Raw genomic sequence first — 27,065 nt, forward strand, 5'->3', positions numbered from 1 at the left:
CACTATTTGGAATGTTCTCAATCTATTTATCGTGAAGCTATAAACATAGTAACAAAAAAAAACATGTTTCTTTCAAGATTTCAGATGAAAGTCCATTGATGGAGTAGGGTATCATTGGGAGGGTGAAGTAACAAATGGATAGTTATCCACAAAACCAGCCATTTTGAAGCATGTTTGCAAATTTGAGGATCCCCGTAGAAAGTACAAGACTTTTCAAACTCATATTACCCTCTTATTTCATAACCAAGTTTGATAAAACTACTTTTCTATTGATCCTCTCATTTTATTTTTTAAGATTGATTCTCTCCTTTGGTTTTGATTTCTTTTAACAACTAACTTTAGAATCTATTTATTTTACCACTGTCATCATCATCATCATCGTCTTCACCAACACCACCATCTTCATCATCACTGTCACTACCACAATCACCACCATCATAAGCAGCAGTAGTAGTAGTAGAAGTAGTAGTAGTAGTAGTAGTAGTAGTAGTAGTAGTAGTAGTAGTAGTAGTAGTAGTAGTAGTGGTAGTGGTAGTGGTAGTGGTAGTGGTAGTGGTAGTGGTAGTGGTAGTGGTAGTGGTAGTGGTAGTGGTAGTGGTAGTAGTAGTAGTAGTAGTAGTAGTAGTAGTAGTAGTAGTAGTAGTAGTAGTAGTAGTAGTAGTAGCAGCAGTAGTGGTAGTAGTAGTAGTAGTAGTAGTAGTAGTAGTAGAAGCAGTAGTAGTAGTAGTAGTAGCAGCAGCAGCAGCAGCAGCAGCAGCAGCAGCAGTAGTACCATAACCTCATCATCTTAATCGTCATATTCAGCACCAGAATCAACATCATCTTTCTTATACATGTTTTTCTCTCACTCTATAAAATGTATTACATGTTCTTCATAACATGACAAAGATCTTAAACACATTTGAAATTGTTCACCTCTCACCCATCATGAGATATTTTATTCATCATTGATATCAATCTCATCTGATCATATAGGCCCTTTATCATACATGCACCGCTAAAAATTACAAAACGCTGATGCATATTATATATAGATATATTTATATGAGATCATATTTACAGATATAAAGTGATTGTATGTAGCCATTATATAAGACTTTACAAGGAGTACAAGGAGAATTGACATCATATACAAATTAATCAATTTACATCACAAGCTATACAAATCACACATCATGATACACCAAACAACAGGGATAATCATATATGACATGCAATATTCACCCATCTTACTATTACAGACATTTAAAAAGCAATATTAGTTGCTCTGATAAGTAATTTACATCTTTCTGAGTATTACAACTTCTACATAATTAATGGCAGGATTAAAATGACATGATTTGAAATGATTATATGATACTTATACGACAAGTGCAACACCAATAGTCAGACCAATCAGTAATAAATACATGAAAATATAACAAATGTCAATAACAAGAATGAAATCACAAGGTATTGCTAGAGTTGCTCCTTAGAAAGTGTTTGCAATCTTACCTCTTACAATCAGAACAAGGATTAGTCTACTTTAAAGTACCTTTCCAAAGAACAAGACTGTCAAAAGCGGAGTTGATATGACCTTGTATTTAATCCACATTGTGCTGCGTTCAATCCAGTAGAGGTTGGAGGATATTCAGAAAGATTAATTTTTTGAATGTACTACATTCTGAAAACAGTAGCTAGCATTATATCAGGAGTAATACAATGTACCTCTCAATAATCCATTGGGTAGACCATACTATATACGTATGAATGCATTATAGCATCTATGAGTAATCATCATTAGTTGAATTTGATAGTAACCTGCTCACAATTAATAGCAAATAACATCAAACATCTAGAGAGCAATTTTAATAAAAGTGTTATGGTGAATGACTCATGGTGCATCCTTCATACTTTTAATTTGTACCAACAAAATATTTTTTTTTGGTTTTTGAAGCCCAGACACTATGAAGTCTGATATGCCTGTAAGTGACATTCAATTTAAAAAAGGACTAATGAAAATAGAAAGAGTATGAAAAAAAAATGTCATGGAATGATGATACAATTTTAATAGCTCTTGCATTATTGTGATTAAAAATTTAATGTCAGAACTAATGCATGAATAATTTTGAGATTAATAAATAATCAGTGAGAATATAACCGTTCACAAACATGCCAGTGATTGAATACACCACTTGTAATTTCACTTATTTTAAGGGCATTTGACACTTGCAGTGCTCACTTGCAGTGCTTTGTCCGAGGCTTTATTTTACACCACAAACATTGATAGCATCTATAGGGCCATGAAATTCCATCTTCTGACACTAACAAAAACATGGCTGCCTACGACCTGTGAAATTTTAATAACGTATGTATTTGTTTATATAAAACATAAAGAATTTTCAGTTCACACGATTTTCTTGTATTTGCATGTTGGCACAAGATGAATGAAATAGTTTCTTGAAACAATTCAATCTTAAGATGTATATAAAAAAGGCTCACAAATTAATCATAGACCTGATTATGCAACATAATATGAAAAATATTCAACTGCAGCTGTATGACACACTATAAAAATATAATATATTGCTTGTGTAGAAACCAAATGAGTTTCAAATTCAAAATATATAAAAGCTATAAAAAGATGCCCCAAAATTGAAAAGACAAAGACATCGAAATGTGGAAGTAACTAAAAAAAATCTCCATCCTTATTGTGAAATGTACATATGATATATATTTGCATAGTTACAAAGGTATGCAAAATAATCTATTGAGTTGAAAGTACATACAAGCAGTCCTTCAAAGTATTTCATACTGCAGACTGTCAAAATATGAAGATAGGAAGGAAAGTTGGTTCGCTGATTAGAGAGAAAAAATTAAGATGCAGAACACTACTTTTTACTTATAAAACCAATGAATATCATTGGAAGACTGCGCATGTCAGACCGTTAAACAACTTTACTAAGAAGACAGTAAGTTTTGAAAAAAAGTGATGGGAAAAAACCCTGGAATTGAATAAAACGCTTGATCTTTCATACTATTCTGCTTGAGGTTGAAAATTGGGAACAAAACCAATCTAACCTAATACATAGCAAGAATTTTGGTAGAGACCATTTTCCTTGCAGTTACAAAGCACTTTAATACTAGTCTAGTTTTCTTCACTTATTCGATCCAAAGGTGTTGTTTCAGAATGTGGTGTGGTATAATTTGCCAAAGACAACAAAAAAAAAAACAAGTTTTCATCATTACATCATTGAAGTGACTAGAACACCATTCTTGGTAATTGGTGAACACTCTTATCCCTGATAGCCAACTTATTTTTAAGTAATTCTAGAAGATGCACAATTTCAATATAAGAAACAGAGTCTGGATATTATCAATATGATAAAAATATGAGAAAAATGATATTCCCCCCAAAGCAATCCATCCTTTCTTACATGACACCCCAATCAATTCACTTCATTTCATGATCTGCTATAAATGCTCTGATAATTTGAGAACAAAACAACTTTTCATATGTACTAGAAAATAGAGATGATTAATTTCAGGGAGATCCAACACAGCGGGTCAGGGCCCTGTTGCATAAAAGTTATCATTATGGTAACTTTGCCATGCAATGGTAACTTGCAGGAATCCTACAAGGTCCCAACTACTTATTACAGAAAGCTAACTGGAGAATATGCATATTGATCTTATACCTTATCACTGCTAGTTGTGTGCTAGCTATTCAGCCAGGAATGTTTTAACAAGCACCACATCTGTCTAGCTTCCTCGGCATGTGTTTACAGTATTAGTACATGATTATCAGTGGGGATGGTCCTCTTTAGGTAAAACCAGTCAAATCTAGCCTGGTAGTATCGGTGGGACTATGGGAGTACAATACAGGAATACATAAAGACATTCACTAGTGCACAATGTAATTTACTGAAACTGAAAACTTGTTCTTTGTTCTTTTCTTGCATGGAGTCCACTATTCCGCAGATACAACTTATAAATTGTTACTGCTTTCTCTTATCTTTTTAATCCTTTTTTAGAGTTGATTTTACACTAATTTGTCATTTAGGAGGAATGTATTTAGATTTTTAATCAGATTTCTCACAACAGTGATATAGCATGACACACACAATACGAGTATCATAAGTGCAAATAAAATGTGAATGATAAAGTGTACAAAAAGTTTTTACAAGTAACATATAGTTCCTTATTGTGATGAGAGTTGTGTCGTGGTAGAAAAATAAATATTATTGAGCAAACATGTAAAATAACGAAATACCTCATCAATATCAGTATAAAAAGAATGCAGCCTAAGTGTATACTAGTATCTGAGATGGTATTATTGGCTAGTATCAACATTACATATAAGTCCATGAAATATTACAATACCTTAGCTCTTATTATTACAGCATTTTATTCTGAATGATGTAGTGACCCTGTACCACTTGTTAGTATTGATGCCATATGTGGATGGATCAGAGAATCGGCCCAGTCATATGCGGAGGGGTCATTGATTGGCTACCTGCATGAAAACCAACTTTGCTGGTAACATTGTCATCATATGATGATATGTTCTGTTGAGAACGTTGGTCTTGGTAGTAGGTGCCCCAAGGGCTATTGCCGTGAATGGGCCGGTTCCATTATTCGCAAGTTCAATTTCTATGACTCTGGCAAAAGGGTTATCAAATGAATGAAACTAAAGCTACACATTGATGGAAGCAAGATTGAGGTATGTAGGCTGGAGCCTTCAACAATCACATTGTTTCTGGAGTCACCCTACGAAGCCTAACACTCAATACAGTCCTATCCAAGAGTCATCAATAATTACACACATCACCTCCCAAGGCTTGGTCAAGGTCACATCAAGGCTTACAAATCAGGGTCTGTCCTACAAGACTAAGATTGGTGTCAAATAACAGCTGCAATCTTTGGAAACACTTAATGCTGACATTCAGTTTGAAGGAGGTGCCCCTTCTATCCAGATCATAGAGTGAAACAAACTCAGTTGAAATCCAAATCCAAGCTCATCACTTAGTTTCTCATGGCCCATTCATTATCATCGGATTAAGAAAACAACATGGGTGTTCTGCTTTATTCTACACGTCATCAGGTTCATTCTAGGCATTTCTGAATAATGTCGAACATGTCTACATTCTCAAGTAGAATGATAGAGTCTTGATGTCTTGATCAAAGGTGGCTGGACACCGAGACTAGTACATATAATGTTCCTAGTAAATTGATGATACATTGGAAGCAGCAATATCACCTCAACCAAATGATGAACCATGTACACTAATCAGATTCTGATTTCAATAAAGTGACTGGACACCAAAGACTAGGACACTCTCTTCTTGATGCAATGAACTGTGGTTATCGGAGATGCACACCTTAGCACACTGCAAAAACACAGGGAGAGAAAATTGAGAAATTAAAATGTTGCATATTACACTATTAAATCTAAGAGTCATCTGATACAAATTGATAATAAATCTCATGAGTATTCCTTCTTGATCCAAATAAAATAATATATAAATAATTTGATATCTGTTCAACTGATTCATTTATGAATAATGCATTTAAAGTTATTCCTCAATAACATATCAAACATATAAAGAACGGTGATGAAAATCAAATAAGTTAAAAAACTAAAAGCTGAAAGCCGAGAAATTCAAACCTATGACTTCACTTATATTTCAAATCATTCTCTACTTCTCAAAGATTCTGAGATTTATGTAGCTTTTTTTTTTTTTTTTTTGGGGGGGGGGAGGTGTTCTTTAACTCACCCATTTGTTGTTTGATCAGCTTTGTTATTGGTGTCATGAATGATGGACCTCTGTTCTTTCTGTTAATTGATCTAATTTACCAGTCAAGGAGTTGAATGATGGTCTATGCTCTGGTTTCTGGTTAGAAGAAATAGCAATATTGATAATGGTAATAATAATATTGATGACAGCATTTGGAATGATAATAATAACACTGACAAAATTGATAAACATGACAATATCTAAAAAGGTTCCATGACATTTGCTTTGGTGACGATTGCTCCACTATAAATTCCACATGCTGATCGAATGACCAACTTCAGCCCTGGATTTAACACTATACCCTATCCTAAACCTAACCCTAAACATATTAAACATAAAACCCTATTGCAACCCTAACCCTATATCTTAGATGAAATAAAGCCCGGAGCAGATGTTGTGTCAGGTCTAAAAAGCATGGCATATCCATCTACAGAAATGCTGAAAGCACATACAAAAAGGACAAAATAACATTAATTTTGTTTTAATTACCGTAAATATATAAGATCAAATATGTACATAAATATTGAAATTTGGGATAGCAATATTATATGTGATGACACATCACAGAAATAAAATCAACTATGGGTATCATAGAATACTGCATAAAAACACGAGAAAATAGGAGGTGTGTAAGTCTGATAAAATTGAGTAACGCATCTATGAACACAATATGAGAAAAATACATATCGTTTCAAACAAAACAGCAAGTTCTGTACATAAACCTACAAGAATTTGGCAGATTTTGACATTTCATGTAATATGTTCTACATAGGCACCATTAAATGCCTTGTATAGATAATAAATATTTAATATGGCATAATAGAATAGGACTAGTAATTCTTGGTGAAAAGGGATAGATAGTTGAATAACATACCTCTCTCCAACACTCATTCATAATTCTGTACATCTGATATGGACAATGATCAGGTCGATCCATACGATAGTCGTGTCTTGTGACATGATCAACGACCTCTACATTACTCATGGCAGGGTACGGAGCTAGGCCACCAGAGAACACCTCCCACATCAGGATCCCTGCATGGATTTAAAATAAATGCAAATCTATATTTTATTGTTCAAAATATCTTCCGGTTGTGAGACGGACGCTCTACCAACTAAACCAACACATCAAAGATTACTAAACATCAACACAAATTCTATAATAGTATGTATCAAGATAGCTGTTAGATTACAACAAATCAAGATTGTTTCATAGCTTAGAATACATCAAATACTGCAATGACAGATCCAAGGATAAATTCAGCACCTATATTATATTTCTTAAACCCTTCATACAAGTCATCCCAAGGGTGTATGTGCTTACTGTAAACCTAAAGCCCAAATTCACAAGAGGTGTGAACCAGAACGGGTACAAGACCATGGACTATGCAGAAGTCATACTAATTTCAATTATGCATGCATTCATTATTGGACCTTTCTAAGTGCATGTGTTGAATCAAACATGAAATATGTAAAGCCCATGGTTTTGTAACCCTCCAGGTTTAACCTCTTTTGTGAATTGAAGATATCCAAGCATTTAATCTTTAGAGGGTTTTAAGAAATGACGATCTATCCTTCCTAAAGTGTCTATTCTGAACCAATAGTCTCAAATCTATGGACCACAACTTGCTCTAAGATGATCCAAGTCATCTTATTGCTGTTTCCTTTGTATCAGCAGACACCTTTTCATCTCTCCATCACAAGTTTCTTAAGGTTTACTCTTCCTTCTCAAAAACTTGTATGACTTTCATTACTTAAGTCCTAACTTATCTACCATCATTGGATTCATAAGATAATTTTCAGCACTTTGATTATTCAAGAGTACAAAACTACCATCACAAGTATTGAAGTACTATTCTTATCCTTATAATGCTTACATGACATTTTCCCATGAATGGCTTTAAGGTCTACTATTTTGTTGAATGTTTTCTTGTATTGATTCCTTCTCACACACTTCAAAGACATTAAACGAAAAGTTAGTAATCTCTGTTTTTTAACTACTACTGCATGAAGAACTCTGAGTGTGACTTACCAAATGCCCATACATCTGACTTGCTGCTAAATCTAGTATAATGGAGTACTTCAGGTGGAGCCCACTTGATGGGAAACTTAGTCCCTGAGCTGGTGTATTCATCGTCCATCACATACCTTGTAAGACCAAAGTCTGCTACTTTGACAATATGCTTATCACCTACAAGACAATTCCTCGCAGCCTGAAAACGATATCATCGTACATGACATAATTAAATCACATGTAAACTAAAATAACCTGCTTGAAATACATCATAGTTTTTTTTAGAGTGAGATGCACCTGAAGTTCATATGTTAGGCAATTAATTGTCTATATTTTTGTACTGTCAGAGACAAATAAAGAAATATGAAAATTCTCTATATAATCATTATTATCAATGTTTATATTTCTATTGATTTCTAACTTAAAGGGTGAGATTCTCTTGTTCTTTGTACACACACATGACTTTGATGCACATGAATCAGGTAATTTAGGATATCCAAAAGGCAGTTGAAAATTTAAATTTCCAGTCAAATATTGTTGAACTTTATTATTCATTGTCTGATCACATACTGTCATTAATCTTTCCTTTTCAGGAAATATAAGATGTGTAGTAAGGGTAATTGGTCCTCTCAACTTAATTAATGAATGAAGTCATTATAATAAATCAACAAGTTATCATAATTAATTAAAGTGGTTTAAACGCACAACCTTGTCCATAGAAAGTATTATCAGACTTTGGACCCTGTATTTACTGAGAAAAAAATGAGTGAAATCTCAATTTGAAGTTTCATTTTGATCTTATTTCTCACGAATTCAAATAAAATGCAATATCAAATTATTTGGTTTCAAGTCTTATACTTTGGATCAAAACATTAAAAATAAAATCAGTCTTAACTTAGAATTGATTAATAGTATAATATTTTAGTTACATTGATAACATCAATAATGATCATAACTGTTATCTCTTTAAGGTATGTAGATAAAATAAAATTCAACTTGATTTTTATTTTAACTCTTGTATATCTAAAGATAATACTACTACCATTCTTTTATAGAACATATCACTTCCCAAGCATCTCTTTGTGCTTTCAAGTTCAAAGATAAAACTCGTCTTGAGCATGACGATTTAAATCAATTCAAAATCTTATAGGCAGAGTACATTGAGCTATTCATAATAATAAAAAATGGAATCAAATGTATGATTAAGCATAACTACTAGCCTATGTCCACCATGAATCCAAAGTTACAATCAATTATAAATATTGATTTATTGTATTTGTTAATGCCACAGGGCCCAGGTTGTGTATCAACTTACCAAATCTCTGTGTATGAAGTGCTTTGATTCTAGATAGGCCATCCCAGCACAAACCTGCTGGGTCATGTAGATGAGTATTGAGGTGCTCTCTAATAACATATACTTGTGTGTTCTGAGGTATGACAACAGGCAACCTGTGGTAGGTGTAACAGGTGGTAGAGAAGGGTGTGGTGGGTGAGAGTGGTATATTAATGGTTTTACAGTATTTTATGATGCAACACTTTTTTTTAATTGAATCTGATAAGAAACAAATCTTTGAAAAACCTCATAATTTTTCAACTTGACAAAACTACTTCAAAATGTGCTGGACAGAATGTAATTCTTAACTTACCCAACATTGGTTCTAATCTAATACAAGTTACAGATTATAGATAATAATTGTATATAGAGAGAGTATGATAAATACATGTGCTACCACAGTACAGCCCTCATCATGCAAACATATTCTTTAAGTCTTTTAGGGAGGAAACATAATCATTTGGGGCCCTTAAATCTACAACAATGTATGAGTAGAGTATTTTAATAACATTTCAATAGATTCCATCCAATAAATGAAGTAAGCACAATTTTGTTTGTAATTTGGTGTCTTACCTTTTGACATATATTCTGTGACTATACACATTGGTCTTTGTGCTGATGTTACACCATATAGCTGTACAAGGTTTTCATGTTGTAATTCTCTGCAAGGGAGGAAGATTCATGACATCAACTCAGTATTTTTATCAGGTAAAACATTATTTATTTGATTAATAATAAATCATGTGATAGTAGTAAATAATAATACTGATTAAAGACATTTATAAAGCGTCACCTATCTACATAATCCATTTCCAGGCATACTGTTCAGGCCTCTACAAAAAAAAAATTATCACTTGCCCTGTTGGACAAATGATAAAAAAATTTGCTTGCCCGATAGAAAAAACTGCTTGCCCAATTTTTTTTCAAAAATTCTTTTGCTCTTAATTATTCTTTTCTGTCTTGGCTGAACTTGATTTACCGGCGCTGCCCTTGGAATGTCTTTTTCTTGAATCTTGTTCAAGTTGTTCTGGTCGCCAATCACGACGACAAAAGTCGCCTATTTTAGTCTGACGACTCATTGTTTATTTGGTTTGAAGTTAAAGCCGAGTCCTGGCCAGGGTGACCAGATTTCACAAAATGAAATACAGGACAATCGACAAAAAAAAAAGATAAAGAGAGAAGGCTACACAGTGTTAGAAGAAAGTTCTAATAAAAGAAGGATGAGAGAGAGAATAAAAATAGATAAAAAGGTTTCCGTCATTCTTTGAATTGAATAAAGAAAGAAAAAAAAAAAAGGGAAGATGAATGAATGAGTGAAAGTCAAAATAAAGAAGAGAAAGACAAAAAGAAAGTAAGAAAAAAGGAGGAGGAAAGAAAGAATGAAGAAAAGAAAATGTTTCCTTCATTCTTGGAAAGAAAGAAACAAAGAAAGAAGAAGACAGGAAGGAAGGACGGAAGGAATGAAGGAAGAAAGGGAAAGAAAGTATAAGGGAAAAGAATAAGAAGGACAAAATTAAATAAATAATGAAAGAAAGAAAGGAGGAAAGAGAGGGAGGAAAGAATGAAGGGAGGCCAGAATGAAAAAAAAGAAGAAAATAAAAGAAGGAGAGAAAAAACGAAAATAAAAACGAGTGGAAGGGAGAAGGAAATAAAAAAAGGAAATGTAATAAAGAAGGCAAGTAAGAGAAAGAAGGAAAGAAAGAAAATGAACAGAGAGAGAGAGAAAGGATCAGGAAATAAAAATAGATATGTAACAAAAAAGGGCAAGAACTTGCCCGATCGGGCAATTGACTTTGAAAAATGCTTGCCCGCACGTCAATTTCACTTGCCCCGGGCAAGCAGGTATGTCGCACCCTGCTGTCACCCCAGATTTAACTTGAGCGGCTGCAACCAGTGCTCAGTGCATTTAAGGAATGTATCTTGCCAGTTCCTATTAACTATCATATTACTAGCTGAAATTAATTAATCTATCAAAAAAAAATTATATTAAAGTCATAGCCTAAACAGCATCATCAATAGGACACTAATAATTTCATCATCACAAGTACCATCATCATCAACATCATTACCAATAGCATCATCATAACTAACGTTTTCACAATCAACACTGCTACAATAACAATCATCATCTTCAACACTGCAGTAATCATACTTCTAAAGATAAACAGGAATTTACCATATTTTAACATAGTAATGCAAGATGGCATAATAAAGATGATACCTACTTCATAACTTTAGCTTCATCAATAAAGTCCTCTTCTGACATAGATCCTTCTTGCATTCTCTTGACCGCTACAAACCGGTTGTTATGGGTCAGTTTAGCCAAATGGACAACACCAAATTGACCTCTTCCTAACTCTTGTAATATCTTCAACTCTGACCAACTGATCTCCCACTTGGCTGTAAAAAGAAATCAATTATATTGACATCCATAATTTATATAAAATCACAGAAAAGTAATTAATAAAGTGAAAGTTAAAAATGATAATATTTTGTGTACATGAATACAGAGTAACACCAAAACAGTAGGAATTGAACAATGTGTACATGAAGAGCTGATTAGAACTGAGTACTTCCAATATTGGGACTTTTCTTCAAAATTCCTTAAAAAATGATAAACTTTTTTTTTCAAATACAAGCAAATAATCAATGCATGATGACAGAATATTTTGCTCAAAGTATAGGCTAGATCTGTTAAAGTTTTTCCCATTTTCTAGTAAATCATACATGTTCAGCTTTAATAATCCTTTAAGTTTTTCTCTTCAGCCCCCCAAATAACCTGATGTCTTATCAAGACAGCAGGTTTCGTCTTAGCTAACACATGTAAGTCTAAAAGAAACTAGTATTTGAATAACAATAAAAGTTTCACATCATACTGTGAGTAAGAACTTGTTGTGTGTACTTACTAGATCCAAGACCTGCTGTGGTTGGTAACGTGAACCCTGGTGGATTACGTAATCTTGTTATTAGACCTATATCATATCAAAATGAAAGAAGACGAAAAATATGGATATATTCAATGAAATGAGAATAAACCATTTGTACTACTTCTGTTCATTAAATGAGCCTATAATCAACATCTCAGTGTGAGCCTTTATGATGTGAAAATCTAAGAATCCAAGCATTTCTTCTTACCAGCTACCCAATTACCTCACATGGCCAGCCAATCACTATCAGTGTTGAATATACATTCTGATCAAAGCACTGACTAGGAACCAAACAAAATTAGTCTTTCATATTTGCAACCCATTGCAAACCTTTTATGGTTGCAAATGTAAATTTCTTGCCAAAGCACATCAGTAATATACTTGCAAACCATACAATAAGTCAGGACATGCAATCATAACCTGAATAGGCTTGCTTCCAACAAATTGTAATATTTATCAAATTATTCATATAGACTAAAAGAATGGCATGGACGAGGAAATCCTGTTTATATTGCAAATGCTTTGACCTGATATTCACCTCGTGTAAAATACATTATGAGATTTGAGGACATTTAAAGATTATAAAGGAAACATACATATTATATCCCAGTCGTGTAATATGTCACTTAAACAGAAACACATTTTGCATAGGCAATATGAAATAGTAATGATCTTTAGGTATGTTTTCTTACGTATTTACGTAAATGCATAATCCAGGCCATGTCATTTATTCTTGGTAATGTAATTATGATTCTTTATCACTCAATCATTTTATCCCTTATTTGTTCAATATATTTTCCAGGGAGAGGGATAAAGAGATGGCACTATGTTTAATTTGGTTTGTAATGTAGAGTACAGTAATAAAGAGAAGAACGTTAACATAATTTCAATACCTAGAAAGATGTGGATGGATGTTACTTGCTTTAAAATGTAAGTGAAAAACTATTTCATTCTCATACAATCTGTTTGAAAGTTATTTGGCTTCTGAAAATTTGTATCTTTAATCATCAGCTATGGTTTATCACTGAGAGACCATTCAAGAGAAGGATAGCAGAAAGGATATCTTTAAATATTTCATAATATCATTATAATTCAATAACTTCTTACCTCCAGCATTGTGTTGATGGTATTCAACGAGTTTAGCCATATCTCTAAAACAATGTTTCTCAGATACAAAAAACTCTTTGTGTGAGTTCTGTTTGATGTGGTAGTGTCTAACTACGTCCTCTCCTCCTGGTCTGTATACACAAAGAAATAAGATATGGTGAGTCAAAACTGATAACCACTCAAATTCATATTATGGTATTTTAAAATAATTTATTTGTATATTCATCAGCTAAATTGACATCTGACATTTTAAAATTAACACTGTTGATAAAAAAACATTTGAATGCAAAGTCTAATATATGTCAACATTTGATGAAAATTATAAAAAATTGACTTCCATTCTTTTTTTTAAATATTGAAAGTTTGAGTTGTCTCATTTAGCACCAGAAAGGGTCAATAGTTGTACGTAACCTACTAACAGCTACCAGCATATAGAATGGACCCCCAGTCATTTCTAAAGTCCTGTGTAAGTACACAAACTGTTTATGAAGTGCCAATATGTTTAGCTCAGGAGTTTTTGCTGATAATTTCGATAACTGTGAAATTCTCTTCTATATAATTTGTTTTAAATTCAGGCAGATAATATACTAGGCACTAACAAGGAAAGTTAAGAAAATTGGAGTGAATACACATCAGCATAGTTCAACTAAGCTGATATAATTACAAGAGTTCAAACATGCTTGCTTAGCTTGCCATACTCCAGGGGAGTAGTGATTTTAATTGAGAGATGTTATAAGCTACTGCAAATCCATGCATCTGATTAGTAAGTGAAAATCACTGTCAAAATTCCTTAATGAAAAGCTTTCCTGGTGTTCATGTAGCTGTGTATAACTTTACAAACAGATTTTTAAAGAAACAACCATGTTTTATCAACCAAGTGAGAGTTATGCCTGAGATATCTGTAGGGTCTATGGAAATTATGTACAATAGTGAGATCAAAACATGTTCAATGGGTTAATCATGCTGTACTTACCCTTTTTCTTTGGCTAATACTGAGAGTGTACACAATCCTGGTTGTCTTGAATTCCTGACAGTAAAACAGCCTTCTTTGCCTTCTTGTTTGAGTTCAAGTTCTGTTCTTTGTCTTGACCAGGTTCCATTAAACCAGCTTTGAAAAGAAATGGAGGAAATAGTTTCAAAACTTGTGTTTTTCTATCACATAATTCATTACAAGAGTATTTAACTAAATAATTATATAAGTAAGCTTTAACATAGAAAATATGAATCAAACAAAATAATGCTAAAACATAAATATGCCAAACTGCATTGATTTTCATGAAATTTTCAGTATTAAACTAATTTAATTTTACTCTCAAATCATATTACTTTCATCCTGAATTACCACTTTAAATAAAGAATATTTCATTACATTGGCACTTGTTTGTCAAAGCCTTAGATAAACATGTCTGATTGTTGAATAAATAATATGGTTGCTATTTATCCAAACAAATTTCCTCAATTTATTTTTTTTGCCTTGTCTGTAAAACCTGTACATATAGAAAAAATACTTCAAGAAAAAAAAAGCTATCACACATATATTTTGGAAAAGTCACATTTCCTGAATATAAAGAATAAAAAACATGATTCCTATATCAAAAGTGACACCACAAGTATATTTTTATGAATATTTCAAGTACAATGAAAAACATCATCTGTTATTCCTCAACCTTCACTAATATGCTTGAAAAGTACATTATATGTCTATCATTAATTTTAATAGTTGATACTCACTCATATCTTTCTAGGCCTGTTGAATATTTACTCTTTTCTTCTACATAGTTGCTGGGTATGAAACCTTCACGCCTGAATATATAAGAAAAAAAACCAAGACAATTAAAATTAAATAATGACAGGAGAGCGAGGGTGAGTGGTAAAGAGACAATGAAGGTAAGGGAGGGAGAGAGAGCAAGGGAATGTTACAGAAAAGAGTAGAGCATAATGTAAGATCAAAATATTCATACCAAAATGCATCCAATTAGTTGATTTTTCTATAAAGTGAGTGGTACACACTCCTTGTCAGTTTTAAAATATTTCCAGATGTTTTTAGTATTTATAGGGATTGAAAGAGCAGCAATATTTTGCAATCAATTACATTGAATACCTCTGTTATTTTGAGTGTTTTTTATATATAGACATGATAGAGGGAATTTGTCATATTTGGTTATTTTATTGTCTTCCGTATAGGCCTTCTACATACAGTATATAGTAGAAACACTGATGATACAATATTACGGCCAAGATTTGCCATTTTATTTCCTGGAGTAAGGCACACCACATCATCTATGAAAAGTTTATTTTTATTCTGATAAAAGAAATAAGTTGATATATATCATTATCAAGAATTATTGTAATATAATCACACCTTGGGATAACAGTCAGGAAGTAAACAGAGCAAAAGTCTTCCTGTTTAACAACCTTAATGTTAAAAAAGATACTTGCGGTTGTGTTTACAAAATGGATTCCAACAAAATCAAACAAATGAAAACCCAAGAGTTGTACATAAATAAAAATTATGCACCAATATTTCTCTTGGAAAAAGAATGATAGCTCAGTAATCAGCAAACTTCTCTTCTGAAATATGTTTTTTTTTCAAGCAATAATATGCCCACATATGTTTGTCTGTGTAAGCAATTTTCAATGCATTTTCAGCATACAGGTAGAATTCATTATCACATGACTAGAACAAATAGCTTGTATTATACGATTGTTGCAATAATAGACAAGTTTGATAACGTAACTGATTATTTAATAGGCAAGTACTTCAAAGAGTGTTCTTCAAAAAACAAAATATTATTCCCAGGTCTTGCCCAACAAAGCAATCAGTATTTTATGGATTAAAATGAGTGCAATCCAATTCTGAGATATTAATAGAAAAATCTAGAAGTTTCTCAAGAAATTCAACAATTTATTATGTACTTAGGTATTTATGACTTATATGTAACAGTATGAAATATTTCAAGATGATTCACGGGTCTCGTTCAGCTGGAGAGATTCCATTAATCTTACAACAATCAGACCAAACCTTGCCAATATACACTAACATATCGGTTATTGGAAACGACAGCTCGAGTAAGCTCTGCTGGCCTAGATTAGTGAAGGGGTTCAATTAGAATATGGGTCATTCTGATGTAATACTAACAAGAAGCAATGTTTAGCGCTTGAATCCAACCATCGATCCCCTATTACAGGAAATCCATCTTATTATGCTCGTTAACCCTCACATAGTATGTTACTCAATAAGTGTACAATGACAAACTATTTTATTCTTTAATAGGTTCAAGTAAGTAACAGGAAATAAATATACAGTAGAACCTCAAGAGTACATATTGTCATCTGCCTGGCAGAAGGGCGTTAGGATACTTTAATTCCCATGTCTGTTGGTCAGGCAGGACGACGTTAAGTCTTGCATGTAATGCATATTTTGTGTTGCATGAGTTTTAGTTGTTATCACCCTTGATAAAGCTGTGTGGAAAATTGATTTATAGGTATTCGCAACCTACATGTACAGCCCTTTTGCCAACAAGGTGAAAATATTCTTTTCTACTTTCTATGGGTATAATCATGTAAATGTTATCAACAATGATTTGACCATACACAGAGTAATTCTACCTCCATGGCTCAACATGCTTTTAATTCATTATAAACAAACCCAGGCAATGATTATCAGTAGAGTACACAAGTATTAGTATTAGTATTAGTTCAATCAACATGTACAGATACCACAGTGATTATCACTTTAGAATGAAGACGACCCACTAAGAGAGATCTCCAATTGAAACTACATTTATAAACTAGTTTGACGTCACCATGAGTGACCATTAATAGCACTTCTTATCAAAACCAAACTCGTCTACCAAGCGCAATCAAAGTAAACTTGATCCAGTAATTTTATTTCATTCATGCTATATAGACAACAATCAATGTGAATTAAACCACATTAAACACTTTAAATTAAGTGACATATTATAAAACATGGTTTGTAGAAAGGAAAATGGATTTAAGAATCCAATGGTTGAATTTATATACATGTATGATATCAATAAATTGTAAATTACATTTGTTGCAACCTTGGTGCACAATTCAGTACGCTCTCCTCCCCTCTCTCTTTTAATGAATGTAAATTCCTATATTACATGTATGCTAAATACTGTGTGTATTATGACATTCAATCATGATTACAACAGTTGTATTACTTGATTTCCAAACATGTTTGTTAATAATAAAATTTGGCATGATTTACTAAATCCATGTTCACATTCATGTAATTCTTCCTGTATTCAATAAAAAAATGAAATTCTAATAATCTTTTAGATAATACATGCAATTAATAATTTCAGTATTGAAGTGAATGTCAATTAATCAGTGCCAGCCGCACAGAAACATTGTTATCCTAATAGAGCGCTAACAGTAAGCCCAGTCACATCTTTCGGATTGTGAAGTCAAAACATTTATTTCAATGTGTAAGTAATGCATTGTTGTAACATTAGGCATCGCTGCCACATTACCGGTTATGACAGGGCCTCTGTTAGCACATCGTTAGTGCTAACACCATTTCTGTGCTGTCAGTACAGGTTGTTTGTGAAACTGTGGTTTATTCCCTCTGTTATTCACATTTAAAGAGAGAGTTCACCATCTATCATATAATCTAGGGAGAAAAAATCAGCAAAATTTGAGCTAAAATACATGTGGAGGAGCCGTGGTGTAGTGGTTCTGACTCTCGCCTTTAAACAGAGGGTCGTGTGTTCGAATCCCACCACGGCAAGGCATTAATCCACAATTTGCCATCTCGACCCAGGTGCTAAATGGGTACACGGTAGGATGTGAAAGTCATTGTAGCTTGTCCAGTACTGTGTGCGCCTCACCGGCGACTGACTGGAATACTCCCTAGGGAGTAGAGGATGTGCACACACTGTGTGTGGGAATGACTGATTGAATCCGATGACCGCCGTAATAACATATCTGAAAAGCACTTAGACACATCGTTCCAATGTATTAAGCGCTGTATAAAAGCGGATTATTATTATACATGTACATTTTTTAAATTGTGATCAATTATAGAAATAGTAGAAAATTTAAATAATAGATTAATGTGAGTTAAAAAAAACTACAAATCATTTTTTTTTGGGGGGTGGTTTACAATAAATAACATTTTTTTATTTTTCAAATTCACTTTGACATCCTCTACATGTATGTCAAGTTCTCACTTATCATTATCAGGGTGACTTCTGCATTTACATGTCATTTTCCTAATATCTCATTTTGTTCCCTGATCAAACAACACCCCCATGTTATCACCTTTTTCAACAACTCTATTACAAATAATGCAAACATGATTAAATAGGATGTGTAATTATACAATTTGAAAAGGGGAATCCCCTAAATATCCTGGACTCATCTCAAGGTTTCCTACACAATATACTACCACTAACAAAATAAAAACAAAAACAAATAAAAATGTAAAGCAGTGATATAAAAGTGTACATGTATATGTACCTCTGACAATCTTGAATTTAATACATGAGAGATCAATGTTTTTTAAGTAATCATGTTTGCTTTAGTATCATTTACTGCCTTGCTCCTGTCAATTACATGTATATTGTACAATATAAAGAGTTCATATCAACCTTTCTTGAGAAAATCATGGTTTATATATTTTTTTTCAAAAGAAGCTATATAATCTGTTTGTGACTTTTGTAAAAATGACCTGGGAAATAAAAGCACCTTGAAACTGAAAATGAAACTGAACAATGTTTGGAATATCAATTACAAAATTAGAAAATAAAGCTTTCTTCAAAATGCTGTAAATATGCTGGTAATTAAACGTGTCAATTAGAACTGAGCCATGTTTGCAGAGCAAATCAGTGAGGTTCTAGAGAAGAAATCTAAACTTAAAAGTGAAATGGGATATGTTCCTGAAGAAATCAAGACTTGTAGAATATAATTTAGGTTAACAAAACAGGAAGGTGTCAATTAGTATTATGCTGAAATTTTCCAGAATAAATATTTTGAAGAATTTTCGTGCATACAATATCAACAAGTTATTGACCATGTTCTTTCATGTCCAAAAAATGGAATGGATATTCAAGTGATCATATGAAAAATTAGCAAACACCAAAATGTAGTTTTGATTAAGTCTGTCTGGGGCTGCCTACCGGTAATTGCATCACTGTACACACTTGATTTTTCCTCGCATATTTCCTTCATATATACATGTAATGGACATGCGAGAAACCAAATAGTTCTTTGAGATACCATTCTACACAAGACTGAAAATTGTAGGTTCAAACTTAAATATTTCCTATATAGGTGACTCTTACTGTAACAATTTGAAAATATAGGCCTACATTCTGCCCTGGCACTGACCTATAAATGAGATAATTTAATTTTAAGAACCTTGACATGTATTTAAATCTAGGGCAGGTTATTTATCACTGTAAGGCACCTCAATATGACAACCATGCAATGTCTCTGCTTGAGGCATGAACTCTGAGATCTGACAGCTATTTGACCTGTCCCTTTAAACCAGTCATTATGAGTCATGATGTGAAAAGCCCATGGTCTGTGTTTAGCACATGCCACTTAAGTACATTCTATCCAACAAGATCATCTCCTTTCCTTCTCAATCCACATTAATCATAGTTGTATAAAAGCCCAGTCATAAAATAATGAGAGGCCTCTAGAAAAGTTCTACGACAGGCCTTCCACTCTCATATGTACCATAACATGTATATTCAAGCATCAATGCGGGTCTGTATTCATTAGACTACATCTGAAATGATGAGAGCAAATGTCTTTAGTCTCTTCTCAAGGACGGATCTATTTATAACCAAGAGTATACAGGTGCTGATATGATAGGACAGCGTACTACATGTAGGTTCAAAGTGAGAGCTGTATCACAAACAATATCATTCTTATAAGACTGATATGAATTGGGTGCTGCCTTTTTATGGTAAATTCTGAGGGTTTCAAAAATACCAAAAAAATAATAATTTATACGCTAACATAGCAACACACTTGTCTCATTTAAAATAAAAGTGTTTGTATTCTTCTTTGGAAGCCTCCTACAAGTTACAGTGCTCTGAAAACGTACTATGTTTGTGCCTTGGTTTCTGCAAAAAAAAACAATAATCTAGCTCTGTTTCAAGGAACAAAAATTTAAATATGATATGGTAAAAAAAATGTTATAGGGTCAGTACTGTTCAAGTATTAGCAGAAGTTAGAATGCAAATTCTTTTTTATTCTACGGGTAGGCCTCTATTCTTCAGGAAATCATATTGATTACCACATCTTAAAGGATTAATACACCAACTAAATCCTACACACTTATATAATGACCACACTTATAATGACAGCATCAATCTTTATGTGTTATCATCACACCTGTTACATCAAAGTACATGTACATCAGGGGCCACGGAACCGGGGGGGGGGGGGGGGGGGGGGCTGGGGGGGCTTCAGCCCCCCCACTTTTTTCCAAAACCGTGTACAAAAACGTAAAATTGACCATATGATTGTGATTTTTAGCATGGTCAGCCCCCCCCCACTTTGAAAACCGTTCCGCGGCCCCTGTACATTACCTGCAAAGTTATGTACAAGTGTTTAGACTATGATGATCCAACAATTAATATGTGTGCTATGTCATGTCAGTTAATGACTATGAACAGCCTGTTTTACAGAATAGACAATAAACCTATTCAGGTGAACAAGAAGAGATTGAGTGTATTAGACAGTGGGAGAGAGAGAGGGGGTGGGAGTGAGGGGTGGAGGGAGAGAAGGGGGAGGGGGGGGGTTGAAGAGAGGGGAGTGGAGAGTGGGAAGGGGGAGATAGATACGGAGTAGAGGGAGGGGGAGTGATAGCGAGAAAGGGAGAGAGATAGAAGGGGTAAAGGAAAGACAGAGGGGGGTGGGGGAGGAACATTGACGGCAAGAAAGGGGGTATGAACATCTAAATATTTGGGGTTTTTCTGGGGGGTATTAGGGTGTGTTTATGCTTCCATTGCGAGGACAGAATCAGCGTTTTCAAACGTCGTTTCAAATCGCCGATCGTAAACGTGGTTTTTTCCGAGTGTTGTTATTGGGAAGGTACGTCGACTGTTACTTAAACATCGAACAATTTCCAATATTTTAGTCATTGCATGGAGCTACTTGACATAGCCATATAATTTCCACCATGGTGAGGATAATAGTGAGGTAAAATAAAGAATATTAAAGTATACATAATAAAACAATAAAACATCTATTTGTTTATGGTACTGGGGCATCTGGCGATATCTCCTCATTATAACTCATGTTCCAGGTTTTTTTTGTAAATCCCTCAACATTCATCATGATTACAAATTGGAAGAGTAGTGATAGCACTTTAATCAATTATCACACATGCAAATGTAACAAGGGAGATGAGAGATAATTCCGTGGAGGTAACATGCGACCATGGAGCAGTGAGACTGTATTTGCCCGCGGATTTTCATCTCACCGGAAGCATGTACCAAATGACGTCATTTAATCACGTCTACGATCGTGGTTCTGTTTATACTTCCCCAGAAAGCCTGATTCTGGTCAAACGACGTTTACAAACGCACCTTTTTGTGAGATTATGATCGGTGTTTTGAAACATCGTTTAAATGAAAGTAAGCATGGACGCAACCGTGTTTTGGACTAATCACGTATGGAAACGCTGATTTTGGCCTGAAAAGTGGAAGCATAAACACAGCCTTATTATACTAGCAAGCAGAATCAAAACTATCCCCCTTTTTGCGGTCAGGGATATTGCTGGGGAGAGTAGACTATTATAATGCTCAAGTATATTTTTAGTCTCTTTATAAATGCCAAGCTAGTTACAAATAAGAGCTTTGATGTGTTAACCGCCATCACCCTGATGTGATGATTAAAGAGTAAACACTGGCTGAATCAACAAATTGATCACAATTAACACATAAAGCTCTTAACAGACACACTACAGGAATAATTGACTGAGATGGGTGCATTAAAGGAAGTTGTTCTACACTAACTAACTCCAAAATGATACCCAATCTATTAATTTCCAATCAATATTGTCTGGGGAATTTCATCAAGATGTCAATTTCATAACTACATGTCTTGAAGAGCAATGATCTACACCACAGATTAAGCAACATAGACATACAAACTACACACAATTCAAACAGAAATTTATATGTGTACACAAGTAAACCAACAGAATGAACTCCATGTATCATTAAACAGATCTTCCAGGGGAGTCTTTCATGGCGCAAATAGTCAAAGATTTTCACTAAAAGCTACTTGAAATGTGAGCATCTGATTGGCTGAGGGTAAATAAGACAGTGAAAATCACGAAGAAAACTCTTCTTGAAATGTTGCCCAAATCTGGCCTCTGCCTGATGCAGAAAACTTTTGATGAAACTTGCGCCTTTGATGTAATCACCATGGAAACACTGATTATGATTGGCTACTGGGCCTTGTAACCAGGGAAGTTACAAATGACTGCAAAGGTAACACTGATGGCCAGTTTATGCAAGAGACCACTGGCCTTTCACATGTTTTACAATACATGAAATTGTAGAGAAATGCTCATGCTCTATCAACCCTGTACAACCCACTTCCCCAAGATTTCAGGAATACAAACTCCCATACTTCCTTTTTGGGGTAACTAATCACTGTCTACATGAGTCAATGTTTGCTTCAATTATAGAAATCTGCTCTTTTATAAAAAAGTTATTATCCTAATTCCATACCTTTTGTTGAAGTACCTTGAGCATTCAATCAAATTAGGTGGTTTCAGACCGCCTCTAAGTTCGTCAGTTCCAGATATTTTCTGATCGGGAAATTTACCCGATCAGAAAATACCAGGTAATATTGGCAATGTGAAAGCAAATTACGCATAATATCCCCGAAAGAAAATACCCACTAAAATAGTAGGTACTTGGCAAAATTACGAGAACTTTCGCGGGGATTTTTCCAAGGTCGCAGGTATTTTGGCTATGTGAAAGCAATTTACGGGAACTTTTAGCCCAGCGTGTAGTTGGGCGCGGGCGCCATGGGTGGCTGCTGAGCTAGTGGTTTTGAATCTCACGCCTTGCCTGCTTATCAGACCATACTGCGCATGCTCCTAACTTCAGGAATTTACCCCGAAGCATATGTTTCGGGGCAGTGTGAATGCAGGAATAATTAATGGGAATTTTTTAGCCTAAAAAAGTTCTCGTAATTTAACAGGGATTCTTATGATCGAGGCGGTTTAAAACCACCTATAGAAAATGCACTATGCAAATTTCATGCATCATCATAGTCAAGGTCACAAGCCAAACTCAAGTAGGCACAAAAACACTCATTAGCTGAAAACAAGTATGCTGAAAATTAGCAACACAGATAAGCACATGTGGGCACATGTATAAGTCTAGTATCATAATGCCATGCTTTATTTTGCAAGTCACTGAGCATTTATTCATTTTCTACCAGGATCATCTGACAGATTAATATAATTAATACCTGGGGGTCGTTTCATAAAGCTGTTCGTAAGTTAAAAGCGACTTTAAGAACAACTGGTGAACTTTTCTTACACGCTTAACCATTGCCAATGAATATACCATTTACCACAAGAAAGGATCACCAGTCGTTCTTAAAGTCGCTCTTAACTTACAAACAGCTTTATTAAACACCCAGCCAGGAGGCCAATTTGGTGATACTGTAAGAATTGGCCATTAAACATAAAGCCGATTTTTAAAGATGACTGCATTGAGTATTCTGTATGATCAATGGTAAAAATAAGCCACATGATCAATCATCAAGCTTTATGATAAAGAACTCATATTGAATAATAATTGTTGTCTTACCCGTGTTTATCTCTGACTTTCCACCAGTATTCTCTTGAGTTATTGAGTACTGAGTATTCCTGGCCTCTCTGCAATGGTATATCAATCTTCTCTAATGGTTCGTAGTCATACTTGGCTATTACTATCATCTGGGGAAACCAATGAGCACCATCATTAACATGTTTGTATTGTAAATACAAAATGCTTTTTATCATAAGGTGAGACAGAATGTAAAATGCTTTTATATTAAGAATGCATATTGAACATGACATCGTAATCACATAATTTTTCATTAATAAGTCAATGTTGAAAAAATTCCCTGAACAAACAATTTTTCTATAAAATTTCTGAAGAAAATATCTGAATTGCCTTTCAATTTTATTCTTTCATAATAATTTATTTTGAAAATGTATATTGAGCATGATATTTTGAACATGTTTTTTTTTATTAAATAACAAATAAATGTTTTAAATATCTTGGATAAATGATTTTTCATAAATTCTTAGAAGAAATGAAGAAAATCTCTGATTTTGCCTTCCCATTTTCTTCTATATGATTCCCTAACCCATATTAAAGTCTTGATCATTCACCTTTGGTCTATCTGTAACAGGTGGATTTGGAATGGGTATTGGTGGTTTAGGAGGTCGTTTCTGGTTGTTTATAGGCACTCCAGGTAAGTTGATTTGTTGAGGCCCCTAGTTATGATGAAACAAAGAATATAGAAAAATATATATGAGGATAAAATAAGTTTGGTAATGAGTCTGTGACCCATAGCATAGTATAAGGAGATACCTGTACCAATATAGAATGTCAGGATTCAGGTATATAGAATATCAAAATATTTCAATTAACAAAACTAAAAATGAAAGTGGAGATTGCATTTGGAGGTTAGAACATAATCTGAACAAAATAATTGCAGCACTAGCCAACAAGCACTGTCACTCTGCCAATAATGTTGCAAAGATATTCCAGTTGAGCATTATGAAAAGCTTCTATAAAGATGATTTTAGTATATAGCTGATTGGTCTACACCAAACTTGTCTACTTTCCATTGTCATTTAACCAAATGAAGTTTAGACCAAACAACAATTTAGATCAAAATAATATAAGAACAAATGGGTTTAGCCCATGTGGTATAAGACTATCTGAAAAGTATTTCTACGGGGTAATACTGTAGGTAGGGTGTCGTGCAGGTACTTACATGAGTGCGTTTACCGTTTGATGGTGTAGTTGGATAAGACGGTTGAGGTTGTGTTCTGTAAGTGTTCTGACATCCTGGAGCTCCCTTATAATCCTTCTGGCAACAGGTGTATTTTGACATCGTCCAGATACCATAGTGATATCGGTCACTCAGATTGGGATTGTTCTTAATCACTTAATAAACAATAAACAAAAATTGACAATAAATTTTTTTCATTTGTTATCTCAAAAGAATCTTTGGATTTATCTTTTGGAATTCCACAACTATAAATGGCCAGCAATGTCTACATCTAAAATGCAAATTCCTTCAAAATATTTTCTAGATATGATGTACATGTATATTCATACTTTCATCGTTCTTCTGAAGATTCATTGTGATTCTCTTTGCATAATAAGGAGATTGGGCAAATTTCCTGTAAAAAAAAAATAATATGGATGGAATTCCATAAAATTAGGATTGATTGGATCGATCGTAACTGTTTGTTAGACGGGGGCCAGGTATCATAATTAATAATGATAATCATTATTACCCATACAAGCCATCTGAGCAAGACAATTTTCAAATTACATCCACTTAAAAGACACATGTACCAGCCATATATTCCATATGGAACGGGCGCGTACACAAATTCAGAAAGATAGTATCCATAGTATAATACATGTACATGCATTAAATCTTCTTTTTTGAGGTATTTTTCGGAACCTTTCTGTGTGCTTTGGTTTGGTTGCTTAAGTGTATATAATGATGAGGGAAAAAAAAGGGAAGCTTCTGAGGGTAAAATAATCACTATAATGTAAAAAATAGCCCCTATATTGATGCAAAATATACCCTGTATGTTAGCACTGGGTTAGATACAAAACATACATTAGAATGAACTATTAAAGTAGGAAATATCATTCCCCCAGCAAGTAAAACATAATTTTCCTTTTATATTTGGCAATGCAATCGAGTATTCCTCATATTTCTATGAAAGAAAATATAGTAATTAGATAGAAGTAGTAGATATGAGACGGTACTAGGTGACTTACAATCTCTGAGATCATGAAGCCATTCTTGTTGCTCTTTTTTAGACGCTGGGAAGAAATAGAGAGTAACATCGTTATTCTGCTCACTGTAAATAACCTGGAGAAACAAATAAAGACAAAGACAATAAATACATGTATATAGAGGTGTTGTGGATCACTGGAAAAGTCTTGAGACTTTGAACAAGGGGTCTGGGTTCCAATCCCACCACATACATGTAACTATAATGTCATTGGCAGGACTATGTCTACATATGCCGCTCTCCACTCCGGTGTTAAAATTAGGACCTGGTTGAATGCTATCTACTTTGAGGATAAGGCTACGACTGGTCTGCAGGAAAAGACCCTGATAGAAACTCTAATCAACAAGTATATGTAGGGTTTTGAGACACGACTAGCACAGGGACACCTCTAATACACAAGGTCCACTCAGGCCCTTTAGATTACATATTCAGACCACTTTTCACTAGAAAAAACTTTTGCATAGCAAACTTGCTATGATAAGAATGTATAACTCTAATGTAATAACCACTCCAGTATGACGACTATGAGCATGTACAATGTAGTACAAGTAGCCATTATTGGTGTTATAATAGAGCATATATAACTTACGGACTTTCATATTGAGAAACCAGGCTACATAGGAGAGGGTGAATAGACAGTAAAGTGTGATATGACTAATGTAATGCATTCTACCCGATTTACTGATCATATGCACTTGGAATGTACACAAAGCAGAGATATTGAGGAAAAACAAACTTGGAACGATTATTATACCCTTGGCACAGAAATCAATATCTAACAGGAAGCTCAATGAAAGTAATCTGGATACTACTTCTTCTATGACAGTTAAACATGTATGTACATTATTAGAATATA

The 27,065-nt window shown here is 33.9% G+C and overlaps 1 protein-coding gene across 1 annotated transcript in view; it reads right to left on the minus strand.

Annotated features, from left to right (window-relative positions):
* Positions 1-900: 900 nt before the first annotated feature.
* LOC129260312 (tyrosine-protein kinase TXK-like) overlaps positions 901-27,065 on the minus strand; it is a 28,760-nt gene continuing 2,595 nt past the window's right edge. The window contains exons 3-17 of the mRNA XM_054898315.2: positions 26,193-26,286; positions 25,165-25,337; positions 24,554-24,658; positions 23,985-24,112; positions 14,890-14,961; positions 14,132-14,266; positions 13,159-13,289; positions 12,031-12,096; positions 11,350-11,524; positions 9,698-9,786; positions 9,107-9,240; positions 7,810-7,990; positions 6,652-6,812; positions 5,757-5,873; positions 901-5,369 (exon numbers count right to left, since the gene is read on the minus strand). Coding sequence (XP_054754290.2) covers positions 5,790-5,873; positions 6,652-6,812; positions 7,810-7,990; positions 9,107-9,240; positions 9,698-9,786; positions 11,350-11,524; positions 12,031-12,096; positions 13,159-13,289; positions 14,132-14,266; positions 14,890-14,961; positions 23,985-24,112; positions 24,554-24,658; positions 25,165-25,337; positions 26,193-26,286 — 1,728 coding nt within the window. The 3' untranslated portion in view covers positions 901-5,369; positions 5,757-5,789. The remainder of the gene's footprint in view (positions 5,370-5,756; positions 5,874-6,651; positions 6,813-7,809; positions 7,991-9,106; positions 9,241-9,697; positions 9,787-11,349; positions 11,525-12,030; positions 12,097-13,158; positions 13,290-14,131; positions 14,267-14,889; positions 14,962-23,984; positions 24,113-24,553; positions 24,659-25,164; positions 25,338-26,192; positions 26,287-27,065) is intronic.

The sequence above is a fragment of the Lytechinus pictus genome, unplaced genomic scaffold (genome assembly GCF_037042905.1).
Source record: "Lytechinus pictus isolate F3 Inbred unplaced genomic scaffold, Lp3.0 scaffold_19, whole genome shotgun sequence".
NCBI lineage: Eukaryota > Metazoa > Echinodermata > Echinoidea > Temnopleuroida > Toxopneustidae > Lytechinus > Lytechinus pictus.